The sequence below is a fragment of the Hyperoodon ampullatus genome (genome assembly GCF_949752795.1).
Source record: "Hyperoodon ampullatus genome assembly, chromosome: 11".
In the NCBI taxonomy this organism is placed as follows: domain Eukaryota; kingdom Metazoa; phylum Chordata; class Mammalia; order Artiodactyla; family Ziphiidae; genus Hyperoodon; species Hyperoodon ampullatus.
Genome location: NC_136924.1, coordinates 85,168,712 through 85,187,397, shown reverse-complemented (window position 1 = coordinate 85,187,397; position 18,686 = coordinate 85,168,712). Strand labels below are relative to the sequence as shown.

The 18,686-nt window shown below is 37.7% G+C and overlaps 1 protein-coding gene across 1 annotated transcript in view; it reads right to left on the bottom strand.

Annotated features, from left to right (window-relative positions):
- Window positions 1–4,877: 4,877 nt before the first annotated feature.
- Window positions 4,878–18,686, bottom strand: part of ST8SIA1 (ST8 alpha-N-acetyl-neuraminide alpha-2,8-sialyltransferase 1) — a gene marked incomplete at both ends in the record, with an annotated part of 152,844 nt that continues 139,035 nt past the window's right edge. The window contains one exon of the mRNA XM_079714277.1: window positions 4,878–5,364. Within this exon, the coding sequence (XP_079570403.1) occupies window positions 4,878–5,364 (487 nt within the window). The remainder of the gene's footprint in view (window positions 5,365–18,686) is intronic.

Sequence of the window (18,686 nt, the reverse complement as noted above, 5' to 3'; positions counted from 1 at the left end):
CAGGGGACATGGGTTTGTGCCCCGGTCTGGGAGGATCCCACGTGCCGTGGAGCGGCTGGGCCCGTGAGCCATGGCCGCTGGGCCTGCGCGTCCGGAGCCTGTGCTCCGCAACGGGAGAGGCCACGACAGTGAGAGGCCCGTGAACCGCAAAAAAAAAAAAAAAAAAAAAAAGCACAGTATTTTTCTCAAGACTTATTCCTCCACATGCTCATCCTCAAGTTCCCACAAACGTCCTTATAGCTCTTGATCTGTGAAACTCTACAGACAGAGCGCAGTTATTACCTGGTTCTGGTGGGAAAGTTTTTATACAACACAGTAAGCATTTCCTGAAGTTTTCAGTGGACTGTGACATTTTTTTTCCTCTTAGGTCCCTCCTAACTAGGATTTATCAGTTAAAAATTTCACAAAGTCAGTATTTTTAAACATAGAAATGAAAACTCTAGGTGGCTGATTTTCAAAACAGAGAAATAGGAGGTGGTATATAATAAAATTACAACCTACCATAGCTGCTGACAAGAAGAAATGTTATTGATATCATTTCTATTTGAAATTATCTGTAACATTCCTGTAAATCTTTTGACTAATCTCAGAATATTTTTGGTGAATTCAGAGTCCTAGGATTTTCCCAGTTATTTTCCATGTAGATTTTTAAGCCATGTTGCCCATTGCTTCAGGTACAAGTTATATTTAACCTAAACAAGCTTTTTACCCCAGAAAAGGGCATAAAACATCACAAAGCCAAACACAGAGTACTGTTTGAACATCTGTCACTTTGGATCATTGGATCATTTGCCCTTGTTAAAATAGCTAAAAGTGAATTCTACAGAAACAAAATCCAGGAAGCTCTCCTTAACTTCCTGTGTTACTTACAGTTTAGATGCATAATGTTGTATAAACTTGGTCAAATATTCTATATAAAGCATATGTGTCCAGTGTCCTCTTCCATATAAAAATCTTTCATACAAAAAATTACTTTTCTTTGTTATGGAATGACTTAATCCTTTAGCCATCCTCATTTGACCAAAGTCTAATTAAAATCAAACAGAGGTCATCCTTACTCATGATCCTTAACATCAGTGCAATTTTCCAGTTGGAGCTAATAAAAATAAAAATTCGCATCAGGTACTCATTTTCAGTCTCTTCAACCCCTCTTTTATGGAGCAACCTAACTTTTGTCACTAAAGAGCAATTTAAAAATTACACTGATGTCAGAGGGTGACACCTTCTCTTGGCAGATGCATCAAAAATGATGAAATACTTTCGTATTAAATGTGTCTGCCATAACTTGAATCTCTTCTGAGCTGTATCTTAAAGGTCAGTAATATTAAAATGTAATTAACAAAATTTGACAAAGAAAGAGGTCCAATTCTGAAGGATTCAATTTCAAATAAACAAAATAAAATAATGGGAGTTTAAATTCAACTTCTTGATGTGGCACATAAATACAATGGAATATTACTCGGCCATGAAAAGGAATGAAATTGAGTTATTTGTAGTGAGGTGGATGGACTTAGAGTCTGTCATACAGAGTGAAGTAAGTCAGAAAGAGAAAAACAAATACAGTATGCTAATGCATATATATGGAATCTAAAAAAATGGTACTGATGAACCTAGTGGCAGGGCAGGAATAAAGATGTAGACATAGAGAACAGACCTGAAGACATGGAGGGCGGATGGGAGGGGAAGCTGGGACGAAGTGAGAGAGTAGCACTGACATATATACTACCAAATGTAAAATGGATAGCTAGTGGGAAGCAGCTGCATAGCACAGGGAGATCAGCTCGGTGCTTTGTGATGACCTAGAGGGGTGGGGTAGGGAGGGTGGGAGGGAGACGCAAGAGGGAGGAGATATGGGGATATATGTATACGTATAGCTGATACATTTTGTTGTACAGCAGAAACTAACACAACATTGTAAAGCAATTATACTCCAATAAAGATGAAAAAAACTAAAAAAGAATTCAACTTCTTAAGAGTAATAGAGTATGCCAGAGTACTCTGAAAGATAATTCTAGAAAGATCCTCACTTAGGAAAACACATATTTCAATAAGGATGGATATATATAACTTTATGCTACACACACGTACACACACACAGACACTCAAAACTCCTAGGTTTAGATACATCTATCTAACCACAGAAAAGGGAATATGTATGCCATACCTAAGGATTATCACTATAAAATAATGCCAAACTGTAACCTACTCTAAGAAAACATTCTCATTAAATTGTAGTCCTACTTTGAATGATGTGAGCATGTATGTGTATCCTTAACTGAAGACAATATGGAACAATCAAAATATCACTTTGGTCGAATCCAGGGTTTCTCAACCTTGGCACTATTGGCATTTTCAAGTGGGGAATTCTTTGTTGGGGGGGGCAGGGGGCGCTGCTCTGTGCATTGTAGGATATTTAGCAGGATCCCGGGCCTCTATCCACTAGATGCTGGCAGCACCCTCCAAATCATGACAATCAAAAATATCTCCAGACATTGCCAAGCGCCACCAGATGAGGGAGGGGAATCACCCCATTAAGAAGCCCTGATCTAATTACACTTTATTGATTTGGGCTATTTCTGTTTTGCCTTTCAGAAACCCCAAATGGACTAAAAGACTAACCATTGTACAAATCTATTGCATAAACCTAGCCCAGGAATCATAAGATGTAAAATTTCCAGAAGGCATCTCCAATGGAACTGTGACACATGGGTTCTATGGAGCTCATTAGTTACATCTGAACAGTTTTAATAATTAAAGCACTAATCTGAGTGATACATATTTTATTAACTTTTATGTATGTTTTTTGTTAGGCCTTTTATATTTTGATGAAACATATAGCTAAAAATATATTCCTTTTTAAGGTAGTTATTAAGTAATAACAATAGCTCAAAAGAGGAAATATATTCAGGGTTGTACACACAGCAAATATTTAATGCAACTCCCTCATAGTACATTCTCATTACATTTTTGCTGCCAAATAGGATCAAAAGAGCAAATGAGATCTGCAGAGAATCAATACTCTCAAATTCTTAACTTTCTAAGTATCAACAGAATCTGTGTTATGTCAACCAGCCATATTTTAACTGCTGATCTCTATAATAACCTCAATATTCAATCATATTTAGAAATTGGCTATTCCAATGATGTAGAATTTTTCCAAGGGCTTTGTTATCTTGGTATCTTTTATATTAACCCACCAAAAACTGCCACCTGTTTAACTGTTTTAGTCTATATTGTATACTAAGTCTCTACCATTAAAAATGAAGCAGAACTTTTGGGTACACTTTACATTTTGGTGACACTTAAAAATAAAGTTAGTGATTTCTACTGTCTCCTTTTCGATTAAGGCATCCCAAAGCACAAAGACCATGTGAGGTTTCTTTTACCTTTCTCTTATATGTAAACACATCTGACTGCTTGTAATCTGTCAACAGAGTTTGTGTGCAGTTGTGTCGAAGCTGAGGTAACAAGCCTTCTAAGCAGTCCTACCTGTTACTAAAGGAAGAAACAGCTACTAATTCACATCCCTTTACTGGTGTGAACCATGCCTTGATGTCCATGCTTAACACAGGACTTACTCATGAGATGTTGGGAAGAGTCACATTGACTAAACCAATTCTGCTCATTTGGAGTGATTTGGGGGTAAGGTTTGCATCTCATACTGGTTTGAGCATTACAGCAGCATGCAGTAGGCTGGCTTCCCTCATATCAAGGTGTAGTAGGTAGTATATAATGCATTTGTAGCTCTCCAACACCAGTTACAGATTTTTGCCACCCCAGGTCATGTGGGTTCGGCTTTCATAATCACACAGGAATGAGCTTTGTTTAACAGTGTGTGTGTGTGAGAGACTATGTATGAGGGTACACAAATATATGCATTCTTTTATGTGTGCATGCATATTCTTTATCTTGGAGGGAACACACCATGGTAGATAGAAAAGGATATCTCTTCCAATCTATCTTCCGGAGACTAAGCTTTACGTCATTGTGCTTTACTTCATCTCCAAACATTAAATTATGAAGACAATTCTGCCAATTTGCAAATAAAGAATGCACTCACATTTGCAGTTTTTTGCACTAAAATAATAAGAATGCAAACAGGTTACATAATGCACACCTAAAATTGAGTTTATGCCCTAAATTCTGAGGAGGGAAAGTGGCTCTTCATTCTGACAATGAATCAACCCAAACTAAATTCAACAATGCTTCACATTGTCTAAGTAGACCTGACAAAAGGGGAGAAGGTCATTCTTATTTAACATTTTTTAAATGGAAGGGAAGGGAACTCTAGTTAACATAGACTTGGTTCAACAAATCACAATAATCAGCTGTAGCATTTTGGATCCATATTATTCAGTAAGGGATTTTAAAAATCTACCCCATCACCTACTCACTGCCCTTAAATAAGGCAAAAATAAATAATAATTTTTTAAAAACCTATAGTTCTAATGTTAGTCTTAATAAGATAGTTTTTTTTAATTAATCCAGTTCATGTTCATAATCACTAACACTTTTACCCTGGCATTTCATTTACTATACCTTGATTAATTCCTCAGCTTCAACAACTAGAGTTTTGTCTTGTTTGTGAACTGTACCATCTCCATTTGAACCATGAAAATGTGCTTTACCAACATCATTTCATCAGCATGTTACTAGTTGCACATCCACCATGTGCTATAAAAGATTTCATAGGACATTTCACTTCTTCTTTTGTCCTTCCAGCCAACAGTAAAAGTAGAGTTCCCCTTGAGTTTTTGTTGTCGTTTTTTCCAAGTGGCCCACGCAAATCCATGAAATGACCTGACCATTCCCTTTTGGAGTCACGTAGAAAACCTAACAAAAATACCCTGGCTCAGTCCTTTCTTTTTCCACAGTCCCTATGAAGTGGGTGGGAGTGAGGTGTCCTCACATGGGTCTAACTGCATTCTCAGTGCACCAATTTTATGAAGATACCAGAGTTGGAGAAATTCCTCCGGCATGGCATGGAAGCCAGAAAAGGGCAGGACATTATCATAGTAGTGGTGGCTGATGGGTTGTTCATGCATATTCACAGAGAAGGGCCAGAAGCCATAGATGGCCACCTCTTCACAGAGGCCCAGGGCCGCGCTCACCAGAAAGAGTCCTGTGGACAGGCGCTTGGCATGAATTCCCCTACTTTTCCAGAACTTCCCAATGCTACGCAGAAAGTTGGGGTTGGCAAAGAGCACTGTTTGATTGGCACCAACATCTGACAGTGTGTAATAAACCCGGAGGGATGGCTCTGTTCCCGTCTTCATAGAAAAGGCAGGCATGTAGATGTAACTGTGGTTATACACTTTCATGTGGTCCACAAACGTCTTTCTGGACCACAGCAGGTTCTGAAACCTATCAAAAAGAAGAAGCTCAATTAAACCTGGAGAAAAGAAACTCATCAATACCCACTCTACCTTTCTTCTGATGGCCCTGATAGCTCATATCATCTCAGCAAAAAAAAAAAAAAAAAAAGAAAAACACTTCTCTTGTATTTAAAATCCACCTTGAACTTACCAGTTATCTCTCATCAAGTAGCCTGACTTTTCCCCACCGCAACATCTTAAACTCCAGTTAAGATTCTTTAATGAGATGCCCTCTGAACTAAAATACATTGTACATTTTGTTCTCTTTTAGAATTTACTTGCCTGGAATGTAAAAATGAGTTAATACTCATGAATTCACAAAGATTGCTGGTTGTTGGATAGGCTTTTGATAAAAGCTACTTGTGTGGTAGACATAAGCACATGACTGGTTTTCTCATCAGCAAATCAAAGGAATCACTTCTAAGATACTTCTTACCATTGAAATTCTATAAGTATGCAGCTTAATCAGTGAATGCTATATTATAATATTACATGGAAAAAGAAAGACTTGTCTCTTTAATAAAATGCTACTAAGAGTTGCCCATATTGCTTGCTCCAAAGAACTCCTCTTTCCTATGTTCTTTCAGTTTGGATTACATAGAAAGAGGATCTCTGATTCAAATGTATTCAGCTAAAATTAATGGTACACATCCTATGCATCAGGCATTGTGGAAGTACAATTTTAATGACCCAATTTTTGATCTCAGGAAATTCCAGTCCAATTGTGAAACAAAAATATAAGTGAGCACAATATAATGTTCTAAGTACAACCGTTGATATTTGTATAAATTACTATGGAATACAGATGAAAAAATAATTCTGCCTTGGGAGAGAGAGTGGGTTCCAAGAAAGCTACAGAGAGGGGATGACATTTAAATACATCTCCTTAGGGGAACAACAGGAAGAACAACCACTAAACTATAAAGGACACTTTGGTCATAGGCAAGGGTGCAGTGTCCTGAAACAATGATGAGGATTATGTGTCCCTGGAATGAGCGAGACAGGGATTGTGGAGGCAGTGATGGGAGATGAGGTATGTTGCAAAAACCCTTGTGTCTCTCATTTGTTTGGGCTGCACTCTGTGATGACTGAGAACCTTCACAGAAGTGAGTACTTACAGCACTTACTATCTGGACTACAAATATTTCATCATTTGTTTAGTTTGTTTAGTTGTCAATCTGTGTCAAAAAAAGTGACTCTGGTGATCTGGGGAAGGAAGAGGCTGGTGGCCTGGAGACCAGTTAAGAGGTTGCTGATGTAGCTCAAGTGAAAAAAGACAAGAAGACGGTGAGTGCCTTGTAACTTCTTGTTCTTTCACAAACGGAAGTCACCTGTCTTGGGTTACGTGCAGGTGAAGAAGAAGCATTTGAGAATGGAATTGAGCCACTACCAGCAGAGGGAAGTCTGGCCTGACAGGTTGGCAGGGCTCATCAGAAATATGTGAAACTGAAATTCTGAATACACAAATCCACAGGATTTTATGTCACAATCAATGTTATGAACTCTGCCTGCCAAGAAAGATGTTCTTCTTAAGCCCAAAGGAAGGGAAATTCCTCAAGTTTTCTTCATGTCCTTGATTCAGCAGCCTGCCTTAGCAATTTTCCCTAGGCTCTGACAGAGAAGTGACAATAGAGTTTTTAGGTGCAATAACTTTACCCTAAAAGAAGGCAAGGAAGACACTGATCCATACTCTGGAGCTGGGATAGCCTCTCCAACACAAACTCCTGCTTCCCAACTTCAAAAGGCTCTGCTTAATAATTCTTTTATTCTCTCCATTACCCGCCCATATTTGCTGCTCACTAACACTTTCCCAATCGTGTAGATACACCCTGCAGATAACTTCCTACTTCATCTGAACTATGCTTCTCAAACTTTAGTTAGAATAACTTGTATCACAGATTCATAGATTCTGTTGAGAGTGATACAGGGAGTTGAATTTTTACCCAGCATTCCCTGCTGATTCTGATGCAGGTGTCTGGGGGCTATACTTATTTAGAAGGTCGACACCATCAATGTAAGCTATCTAACTCTCTGCACCTTTCCCTCAACATCTCTTTCTTTACATCTTCTAATTTTGTCCTTGCTCCTTCTTCCTCTCTGAGTCTTCTCTTCTGTGAAACAGGCTGTTTCACACTCCCTAGTGGGTCTCCCCTGTTTAAAACAATGAACCTCTCCATCTCTACTGAATTATTCCCTTCTATCTTCTAAACATGGCTCTAACTTAATAAAAGAAAATGCAACATAAGCCCAGAGTGTTCCCAGAGCTACCCTCTAGTTCTCTCATTTCACCATCAACATCCTAGAACAGTTAGTACACTTCTGCTTGTTCCCTTTCTTGCTTCCATTCCCTCCTTATTGCTATGCAGAATGGTTTCTATTCCACAGGGCTCTTCTGGCTGAAGGAACTTCTCCTTATTTTTGTAGTGGACTACATACTAATGAGAATTACAGACAGCTCCAATAAAATCAAGGCAATTGATTTTATGATCCCTGTCTTAAAGCTGATTCTTTTTTTTTTTTTTTTGCGGTATGCGGGCCTCTCACCGTTGTGGCCTCTCCGGTTGCGGAGTACAGGCTCCAGATGCGCAGGCTCAGCGGCCATGGATCACAGGCCCAGCCGCTCCGCGGCATGTGGGATCTTCCCGGACTGGGGCACAAACCCGTGTCCCCTGCATCGGCAGGTAGACTCTCAACCACTGCGCCACCACGGAAGCCCTGACTGATTATTCTTGAAGAAGGTAGTTTTCCTTCCTTGAGTTTTAACTTTGAAAAGGAACACACATCTTGGATATACTGTACTCCTAATTTTATCGGCATGGTTAAAAAACCAGCTTATATATTATGTTTTATTATTTTTATCTACCTCATTCTTCAGAATAGCTCAGAACTGTTGCATATTGTATGAATGGAAACATTAAATAATAATTGAAAAAGAAGAAAAATGAAACTGACCAGTCAATAAAGTATTAAAAATAGAAGCGATTAATATATAAAGAATATGGGCACACAATAGAAAAATATAACACAAAGTACAGAAATATAGCACATTTGACAAATGAATTTAATATGTGATAATAGAAACAATGATGAATTTTTTTAAATTAGTTAATAAACAACGTCAAGATAACTAGTTAATAATTTGGAAATTTGAGGGGGGACAGATTCATACTTGACAAGAAAATTTTTTAAAATTTCAAGATATGTAAGATAAATATTTAAAGTCTACATAAAGAAAACAAGAAAAACTAAAGAAAACAATTGTGAACTTATCATTTACAAAATATCTTCTACAAAGGAGAATATTGACAAAATTGATTATGTTAAGATGTGAAATTTCATTACCACAAAAAAGAAGATAACTGAAATAAAAACGGAAATGACTCCAAAAAATATTTTCAGCCAACATGACAAATAGAATGTTAATACTGACAACATTATAGTCTAAATATATTGGTATATTGACATGAAAATGGACAAAAATACAGACAATAAAAGAGAATTGTGATTAATAAAATGTTAAAATGTTCAGCTTCAGGTTGCCAGTCAAGATGCAAACTGAATAGAATCAGGGAAGGTAAGAGCCCAGCTCTCCCCTCCTAGAACAAATCTCTAGAAATAAGAGAAAATATGTTTTTTTAAAAAATCTACATTTATCCTAAAAAAAGAAAAGAAGGCAAAACTTCAGTCAATCCCCACATCTGGAATACTTCTGAAAACAGAAAGCTTATAGAAGGAAAGCAGAACATAAACTAACTTGCCAAGCATTACTCTAAAAGTTAGTTGTGCCCTATTCCTTAAGGCAGGAGATACTGGAGAAGGTGGGTGTCTTGGAACAATCAACAAGGTTATTGTTCAGATTATAGGGCAGCAGGAACATGCAGGTGGGTCGAACCCTAAAATCCTGCACTGGCCAATTATCACTGTGTGTAGTGGAGAGGTAGTGTCAGCCTCTAGGGAGGAACAGTGGCTTTGTGCCCAGATGATACTTGGCCCAGTCCACAGGAAACTGGGGATCCTTTTCAATTCATACAGTATTGGCAGCCAGGACAATGGAGGGCCAAGAGAGAAACCTGTAGATTATGACACTTGGGAGTCACCCAAGAGAAAGCCACCTTGCCACCTTCTCTTCAACTGAGAGTGAAGCCCACCTGTCAACAGCTCCTGTCTCTGCACAGAGCTTCCAGTCTCCAAACAAGAACAGATAGTCAAGATCAGAAGACACTGAAGGAAAGCCTCCAACACGAAAGTCAGAGAACAGAATGGAAGAACGAAAGAACTCAGAAAAAACCAAGATCACTAAAGAGGCAGAAGAAAACTCTTAAAAGCCTATAATTAGTTTGCTTAGAAATATTAATTAGTAATTAGTAACTAATATTTGCCATGAACTAAGGCTTAGATGCTATAAAATGAAAAAAAAAAAGGTAATAAGAAAGAGCTGTTAGTAACTAGAACATATAACAACAGATGGATTCCGGTAAAGGAAATCTCCAGGAAGACAGTTTACACAGCAGGCTGAGAAAGCCATCAATCAGATTCTGTGAGAGAAAAAGATAGTTTCTAAAAGGATGTCTATACATAGAGAATCCTAAAGATGCTACCAGAAAACTACTAGAGCTAATCAATGAATTTGGTAAAGTAGCAGGATACAAAATTAATGCACAGAAATCTCTGGCATTCCTACACACCAATGATGAAAAGTCTGAAACAGAAATTAAGGAAACACTCCCATTTACTATTGCAACAAAAAGAATAAAATACCTAGGAATAAACCTACCTAAGGAGACAAAAGACCTGTATGCAGAAAACTATAAGACACTGATGAAAGAAATTAAAGATGATACAAATAGATGGAGAAATATACCATGTTCTTGGATTGGAAGAATCAACATTGTGAAAATGACTCTACTACCCAAAGCAATCTACAGATTCAATGCAATCCCTATCAAACTACCACTGGCATTTTTCACAGAACTAGAACAAAAAATTTCACAATTTGTATGGAAACACAAAAGACCCCGAATAGCCAAAGCAATCTTGAGAAAGAAAAACGGAGCTGGAGGAATCAGGCTCCCTGACTTCAGACTATACTACAAAGCTACAGTAATCAAGACAGTATGGTACTGGCACAAAAACAGAAATATAGATCAATGGAACAGGATAGAAAGCCCAGAGATAAACCTGCGCACATATGGTCACCTTATTTTGATAAAGGAGGCAAGAACATACAACGGAGAAAAGACAGCCTCTTCAATAAGTGGTGCTGGGAAAACTGGACAGCTACATGTCAAAGAATGAAATTAGAACACTACCTAACACCATTCACAAAAATAAACTCAAAATGGATTAAAGACCTAAATGTAAGGCCACACACTATAAAACTCTTAGAGAAAAACAGAGGAAGAACACTCTTTGACATAAATCACAGCAAGATCCTTTTTGATCCACCTCCTAGAGAAATGGAAATAAAAATAAACAAATGGGACCTAATGAAACTTAAAACCTTTTGCACAGCAAAGGAAACCATAAACAAGATGAAAAGACCACCATCAGAATGGGAGAAATATTTACAAATGAAGCCACTGGCAAAGGATTAATCTCCAAAATTTACAAGCAGCTCATGCAGCTCAATATCATAAAACCAAACAACCCAATCTCAAAATGGGCAGAAGACCTAAATAGACATTTCTCCAAAGAAGATATACAGATTGCCAACAGACACATGAAAGGATGCTCAACATCCCTAATCATTATGTCCTTTTTTTTTTTTTTGCGGTATGCGGGCCTCTCACTGTTGTGGCCTCTCCCGCTGCGGAGCACAGGCTCCGGACGCACAGGCCCAGCGGCCATGGCTCACGGGCCAAGCCGCCCCGTGGCATGTGGGATCCTCCTGGACCGGGGCACGAACCTGCGTCCCCTGCATCGGCAGGCGGACTCTCAACCACTGCGCCACCAGGGAAGCCCCATCCCTAATCATTAGAGAAATGCAAATCAAAACTACAATGAGGTATCACCTCACACCAGTCAGAATGGCCATCATCAAAAAATCTACAAACAATAAATTCTGGAGAGGGTGTGGAGAAAAGCGAACCCTCTTGCACTGTTGGTGGGAATGTAAATTGATACAGCCACTATGGAGAACAGTATGGAGGTTCCTTAAAAAACTAAAAATAGAACTATCAAATGACCCAGCAATCCCACTACTGGTCATATACCTTGAGAAAACCATAACTGAAAAAGAGTCATGTACCACAATGTTCACTGCAGCTCTATTTACAATAGCCAGGACATGGAAGCAACCTAAGTGTCCATCAACAGATGAATGGATAAAGAAGATGTGGCACATGTATACATGGAATATTACTCAGCCATAAAAAGAAACTGAGTTATTTGTAGTGAGGTGGATGGACCTGGAGTCTGTCATACAGAGTGAAGTAAGTCAGAAAGAGAAAAACAAATACCGTATGTTAACACATATATAAGGAAACTTAAAAAAAAAAAAAGGTTCTGAAGAACCTAGGGGCAGGACAGGAATAAAGACGCAGATGTAGAGAATGGACTTGAGGACATGGGGAGCGGGAAGGGTAAGCTGGGATGAAGTGAGAGAGTGGCACGGACATGTATACACTACCAAATGTAAAATACATAGCTAGCGGGAAACAGCCGCATAGCACAGGGAGATCAGCTAGGTGCTTTGTGACCACCTAGAGGGGTGGGATAGGGAGGGTGGGAGAGAGATGCAAGAGGGAGGGGATATGGGGATGTGTGTATACGTATAGCTAATTCACTTTGCTATAAAGCAGAAACTAACACATCATTGTAAAGCAATTATACTCCAGTAAAGATGTTTTTAAAAAAAGCAAAAATAAAGAGGGCAAAAAAGAAAAAAAGAAACGAAATTGATTTATATGTAGTGAGGTGGATGGACCTAGAGTCTGTCATACAGAGTGAAGTAAGTCAGAAAGAGAAAAACAAATACCGCATGCTAACAAAAAAATAAATGAATAAATAAATAAAAGGATGTCTCAACAACAAAAAAGTGACCCTGACAGACTAGCATGTTGGCAGTAATGAAAGAAGATTTGCAGCTCTAATGGGAGTCTGGAGATGAATTAGTGACTGTTGCATGGAAAGCCTTTATTTACTCTGGGGAAAAATTAAAAGTTGAACCAGATATTAAAGATATTTACAGTTGATATAATTACCTATCTAGAATATATAAGAGAACCAACTGAAAAATTACTTATTAAAACCAATAAAGTCTAGATCAACTTCTAAAAATCCATAGTTCAACTAGGAGAGAACTTCCTCAGCTTGATAAAAGATATCTATAAAAAACCTACACCTAACATAATACTTTATGGTGAGAAACTTGAAGCTCTCCCACTAACACTGGGAACAAATCAAGGATGTCTCCAAGTCAAGGATCTCACCACTACTTTCAACATTATACTGGAAGTCACTGTTAATACAATTAGATATGAAAAGGAAGTGAAAGGTATACAGATTGAGAAGGAATAAATAAAACTGTCTTTTCAGATGACATGTAGAAAATCTGAAAGAACTGAAAATGCTCCTGGAACTAATAAGGTTGCAGGATACAGGGTTAATATACAAAAGTCAATTGCTTTTGTATATATCAGTAATAACAAGTGGAATTTGAAATAAAAAAACACAATACAATTTATACTAGCAGCCCCCAAAATGAAATACTTAGGCATAAATCTAACAAAATATGTACAAGATCTATGTGAGGAAAACTACAAAACTCTAATGAACTAAATAAAAATCGAGGAACTAAATAAATGGAGAGACATCACATGTTTACAAATAAGAAGACTCAATATTCTCAAGATGTCAGTTCTTCCCAACTTGATTTATAGATTCAGTGCAACCCCAATCAAAATCCCAGCAAGTTCTTTTGTGGATATCAACAAATTGATTCTAAAATTTATATGGAGAGGCAAAAGACTGAGAGTAGCCAATACAATATTGAAGGAGAAGAATGAAGTTGGAGGACTGACACTACCCAACTTCAACACTTACTATAAAGGTACAGAAATCAAGACAGTATGGAATTGGTAAAAGAATAAATAGATCAATGTAACAGAATGGGGAGCCCAGAAATAGACCCACATAAATACAGTGGGTCTTTGACAAAGGAGCAAAGTGATCTTTGACAAAGGAGCAAAGGCAATACAGTGGAAAAAAGATAGTCGTTTTAACAAATGGTGCTGGAGCAAGTGGACATCCACATGCCAAAAATGAATCAAGACACAGACTTTACACTCTTCACAAAAATTAACTCAAAATGGAACATAAGCCTAAATGTAAAATGCAAAACTATAAAACTCCTAGAAGACAACGCAAGAGAAAATCTAGATGACCTTGAGTATGGCGATAACTTTTTAGATAAAACACCAAAGGCACAATCCATGAAAGAAATAATTGATAAGCTGGACTTCATTAAAATTAAGAACTTCTGCTCTGTGAAAGACAATGTCAGGAGAATGAGAAGACAAGCCACAGCCTGGGAGAAAATATATGCGAAATACGCAGCTGATAAAGAGCTGTTATCTAAAATATACAAAGAACTGCTAAAACTCAACAATAAGAAAACAAACAACTCAATTAAAAAATGGGCCAAAGACTCTGACATCTCACCAGATGGCAAATAAGCATATGAAAAGATGTTCCACATCATACATTATCAGGGATATTCAAATGAAAGCAACAATGAGATACCACCACCCATCTATGAGGATGGCCAAAATCCAGAACACTGACACCACCAAATACTTGTGAGGATGTGAAGTAACAGGGATTCTCATTCACTGCTGTTGGGAATACAAAATGGTACAGTCACTTTGGAAGACAGTTTGGTGGTTTCTTCCAAAATTAAGGATACTCTTACCACACCATCCAGCAGTCATGCTCCTTCAACTCAAAGATGTTGAAAACTTATGTCCACATAAAAACTTGTACACATGTACTTATAGCAGCTTTATTCATAATTGTCAAAACTTGGGAGCAACCAAGATGTCCTTCAGTAGGTGAATGGATAAAGAAACTGTATTATTTCAATCCAACAGAATGTGATCAACACTAAAATGAAATGAGCTATGAAGCCATTAAAAGACAGGGAGAAACCTTAAAGGCAGATTATTAAGTGAAAGAAGCCAATCTGAAAAGGCTACACACTGTATGATTGCAACTATATGACATTCTGGAAAAGGCAAAGCAACAGATATAGTAGAACATAAAGATCAGTGGTTGCCAGGGGTTGGAGGGGGAGAGAGGGATGAATAGGTAGAGCATGGAGGATTTTTAGGGCAGTGAAAATAGTCTGTATGATACTGTAATGATGGATACATGTCACTATACACTTGTCCAAACCCAAAGAATGTACAATATCAAGACTGAACTGCAATGCAAACTATGGACTTTGGGTGATTATAATGTGTTAATGTAGGTTCATCAATGGTAACAAAAGTACATCTAGTGGAAGATGTTGATAATGGGGGAGGCTAGGCATGTGTGGGGTTGGGGACATATGGGAAATCTTTGTACATTCCTCTCAATTTTGCTGCAAACCTAAAACCGCTCTGAAAAAATAAAGTCTTTAAAAAATCCATAGTTTCCCTTCACAAGAGCAAGCACATATTTAAAAAAAACATAGTATCAAAGGTTTTATTTGTAATAGCAACATGTCCTCAAACACCTTGAAAGAAACCGAAAAATAAATATATAACATTTTTATGGAGACAGTAATGAATACTGAAAGATGTCTCTCCAAATAAATGTATAGGTTCAATGCAATCTCAACCAAAATTCCAGGGTTTTTTTTTGTTGTTTTTTTTTTTTTGCGGTACACGGGCCTCTCACTGTTGTGGCCTCTCCCGTTGTGGATGGAGCACAGGCTCCGGACGCGCAGGCTCAGCACCTATGGCTCACGGGCCCAGCCGCTCCGTGGCATGTGGGATCTTCCCGAACCGGGGCACGAACCCGTGTCCCCTGCACCGGCAGGCAGACTCTCAACCACTGCGCCACCAGGGAAGCCCCCAATATTATTTTATTTTTTTTTTTTTTTTTTTTTTATTTTTTTTTTTTTTTTATTTTTTTTTGTGGTATGCGGGCCTCTCACTGTTGTGGCCTCTCCCGTTGCGGAGCACAGGCTCCGGATGCGCAGGCTCAGCAGCCATGGCTCACGGGCCCAGCCGCTCCGCGGCATATGGGATCCTCCCAGACCGGGGCACGAACCCGTATCCCCTGCATCGGCAGGCGGACTCTCAACCACTGCGCCACCAGGGAGGCCCCCCCCAATATTATTTTAAAATAAAATTTTATATGATGAATCTAAAATTCACATGAAAGGTAAATCAATTATACATACTCAAGGCAATTTTAGATAAAAGAAGCATATAGGAAGGACTCAACTTACCAAATATCAAAACTGATTATAAAACTATAGTAATAAAAACACAACAGAATCCATGAAAGAGCAGACAATCTATAAAGAGTCTAAAAATGGAACTAGGCATATTTAGGGATTTCCTATATGGTGAAAGTGACATTTCAAACCAATTCATAAAAACTGACTTCCATAAATTGTACTGGGACAACTAGCAAGCCAAATAATAGAAACTAAGATAAATTCCTCCCTCATAGCGTTCAGAAAATTAAGTTCCAGATGGAATAAAAATATATTCTAAAATTAGAAGAAAATATAAGAAAATACTTTTAAGACCTTGGGATACAAACGGCCTTGTTAAATAAGGCACTAAAAGCAAAATCCATAAAGGAAAAGATGGATAAACATGACTGCTTCAAAATTAAATATTTCTATAAGATAAAGGTTATGTAATTAATAAGACAAGCAACAGATTGAGAGAAAGTGTTTACAACATGCATAACAAAGGATTAACCGCATGCTAACACATATTTATGGAATCTAAGAAAAAAAAATTGTTCTGAAGAACGTAGAGGCAGGACAGGAATAAAGACGCAGACGTAGAGAATGGACTTGAGAACACGGGGAGGGGGAAGGGTAAGCTGGGACGAAGTAAGAGAGTGGCGTGGACATATATACACTACCAAATGTAAAATAGATAGCTAGTGGGAAGCAACAGCACAGCACAGGGAGATCAGCTCTGTGCTCTGTGACCACCTAGAGGGGTGGGATAGGGAGGGTGGGAGGGAGACGCAAGAGGGAGGAGATATGCAGATATATGTATATGTATAGCTGATTCATTTTGTTATAAAGCGGAAACTAATACACCATTGTAAAGCAATTATACTCCAATAAAGATGTTTTAAAAAAGCAAAAAAAACCCCAAAGGATTAGTATCCAGGATACAAACAATAAAAATCAATAATATACAAATAACACAATAGACAAATGGACAATGAGCTGTCGAGTCTGAGGTGAGGAAATTCAAAGGGCCAACATACATATTAACATATGTACAACCTCACTAGCCTTCAAATTACATATTTATATCAATTTTTAAAACTTGTAACAAAACTACAGTGAAATAACAGTTTTCTACATATCCAATTGGTAAAAGTTAAGGAACATGATAATAACAAGTATTAGAAAGAGTATGAAAAAGGGGTACTTTATGCTTCAAATGGAAGTATGAATTGTTACAGTTTGGAAGGTGATTTGGCATCTTCAACATGCACACTTACTGACCCAGCACTTCTGTTTCCCTGAGGGTGCTTCTGATATTTATAGAACCTCCCTCACTTCTCTTTTAAGTCTTGGCTCAAATGTAAGCACATCAAATAAATCTTTCCTGACCACCCCATTTCTCTCACATTTGTTGCATTTGTCCATTATACCTATCACTACATGACATTTTACTACATATATATAGTAAACATAGATATATATATATATATATATCTTTGTTTATTGTTTGTATCCTCTTGAATGTATATAAAGAGGACTTTATTTTGTCTACCCCTAAATCTAGAGCACTAAGAAGGGTGCCTGGCACATGGAACCAAGTTAATATTCATGAATGTTTGCTGAAGTATGCAGAAAATCAGAAACAACCTAAGTGTCCATCACTCAGCGAATGGCAAAACAGTGGTATGTCCATTCTATGAATACAAGGCAATTCTTTAATAACACGACTCTATTTGTAAGGAAGCAGAAATACTTCCAAGACAAAATGTTACATGGAAATGATGAAGATGCAGAATTACTACAGCAATTTGTATAGCGGATTATCATACAGGATAAAGATATATATTTTCACATATGTATATAAATGCATGGGGAAAACATTGGGAGGATACACAATAAACTCAAAACAATGGTTACCTCTGGGGAGCGCAGTGGGTATAGGGCAGTAAAAGAGGGTCCAGCCTTATCTGGAATGCTTCTGCTCTTTAGAAACTGAATATATTTATGTGTTACTGTGTTATTAGATATTTCCTTTTGAAAGGTCAGGCAGATTAATATTCATATAAAGGTAAAGTAAGACAATTGTGAGTTTTTAGTTTACTCTTTTCAACACACCAATAAATTAGGCCTAGGGTGTAATTTTATTCTTTTTAAGTTTTTAATATTATTATAATGTTGTCTGTACCATATAAACCACATTTACAAAAAGAGTCACAAGTTTTCAAGTTAATTTATCTTTTAAGCATATTTCATTTTAAAAGTTCACTTCTTTTACACAGAATATTTGTTCTAATTTTCTTCTCTATAACTTTTATTTGAATACTTTTCTTATTAGTTACTTCCTGTTCAAATGTTTCAGCAATTTTCCAGTAGGTTAACTCATTTCCTCCTGTTATTTACTTGCTTTTTTAATATTTTGGACTATCTGCCATGTTCATGGTTGCTGTCATTTTTCTGTGTCTTTGTGCAGCTGTTTGTTTACCCAGCTGTTGCTTCCTTTTCCTCTGTCAATGAACATTGATTTTTGTGTTGATTTACAATACTTTCCTCCTCTGGACCTTCTCATCCTACGGGGGTGCCTCTCCCACAAGAAAATATTTTACCAGATTGCAAACAACACTTCATACCAAGCTATTCCCTTCATACATAGTACATATTAAAACATGCCCTAAGAATGCAAACTTTAAAAAATATTTGCAAGGTGAAGCTTCCAAACCTAAACTGGGGATGTGGCTAAGAGGAGAGAAATTTAGGACAGGCCTTTCAGAGATGGATATATCTGAACTGAATTTTGAAGACTGAGCAGAAGTTGGCTATGTACATGGAACTGAGGAGAAAGAGCATTCCTGCCTGAGAGAGCAGCGTGGGCAAAGGCACAGAGGGGAGAGAGGGGGACTTCT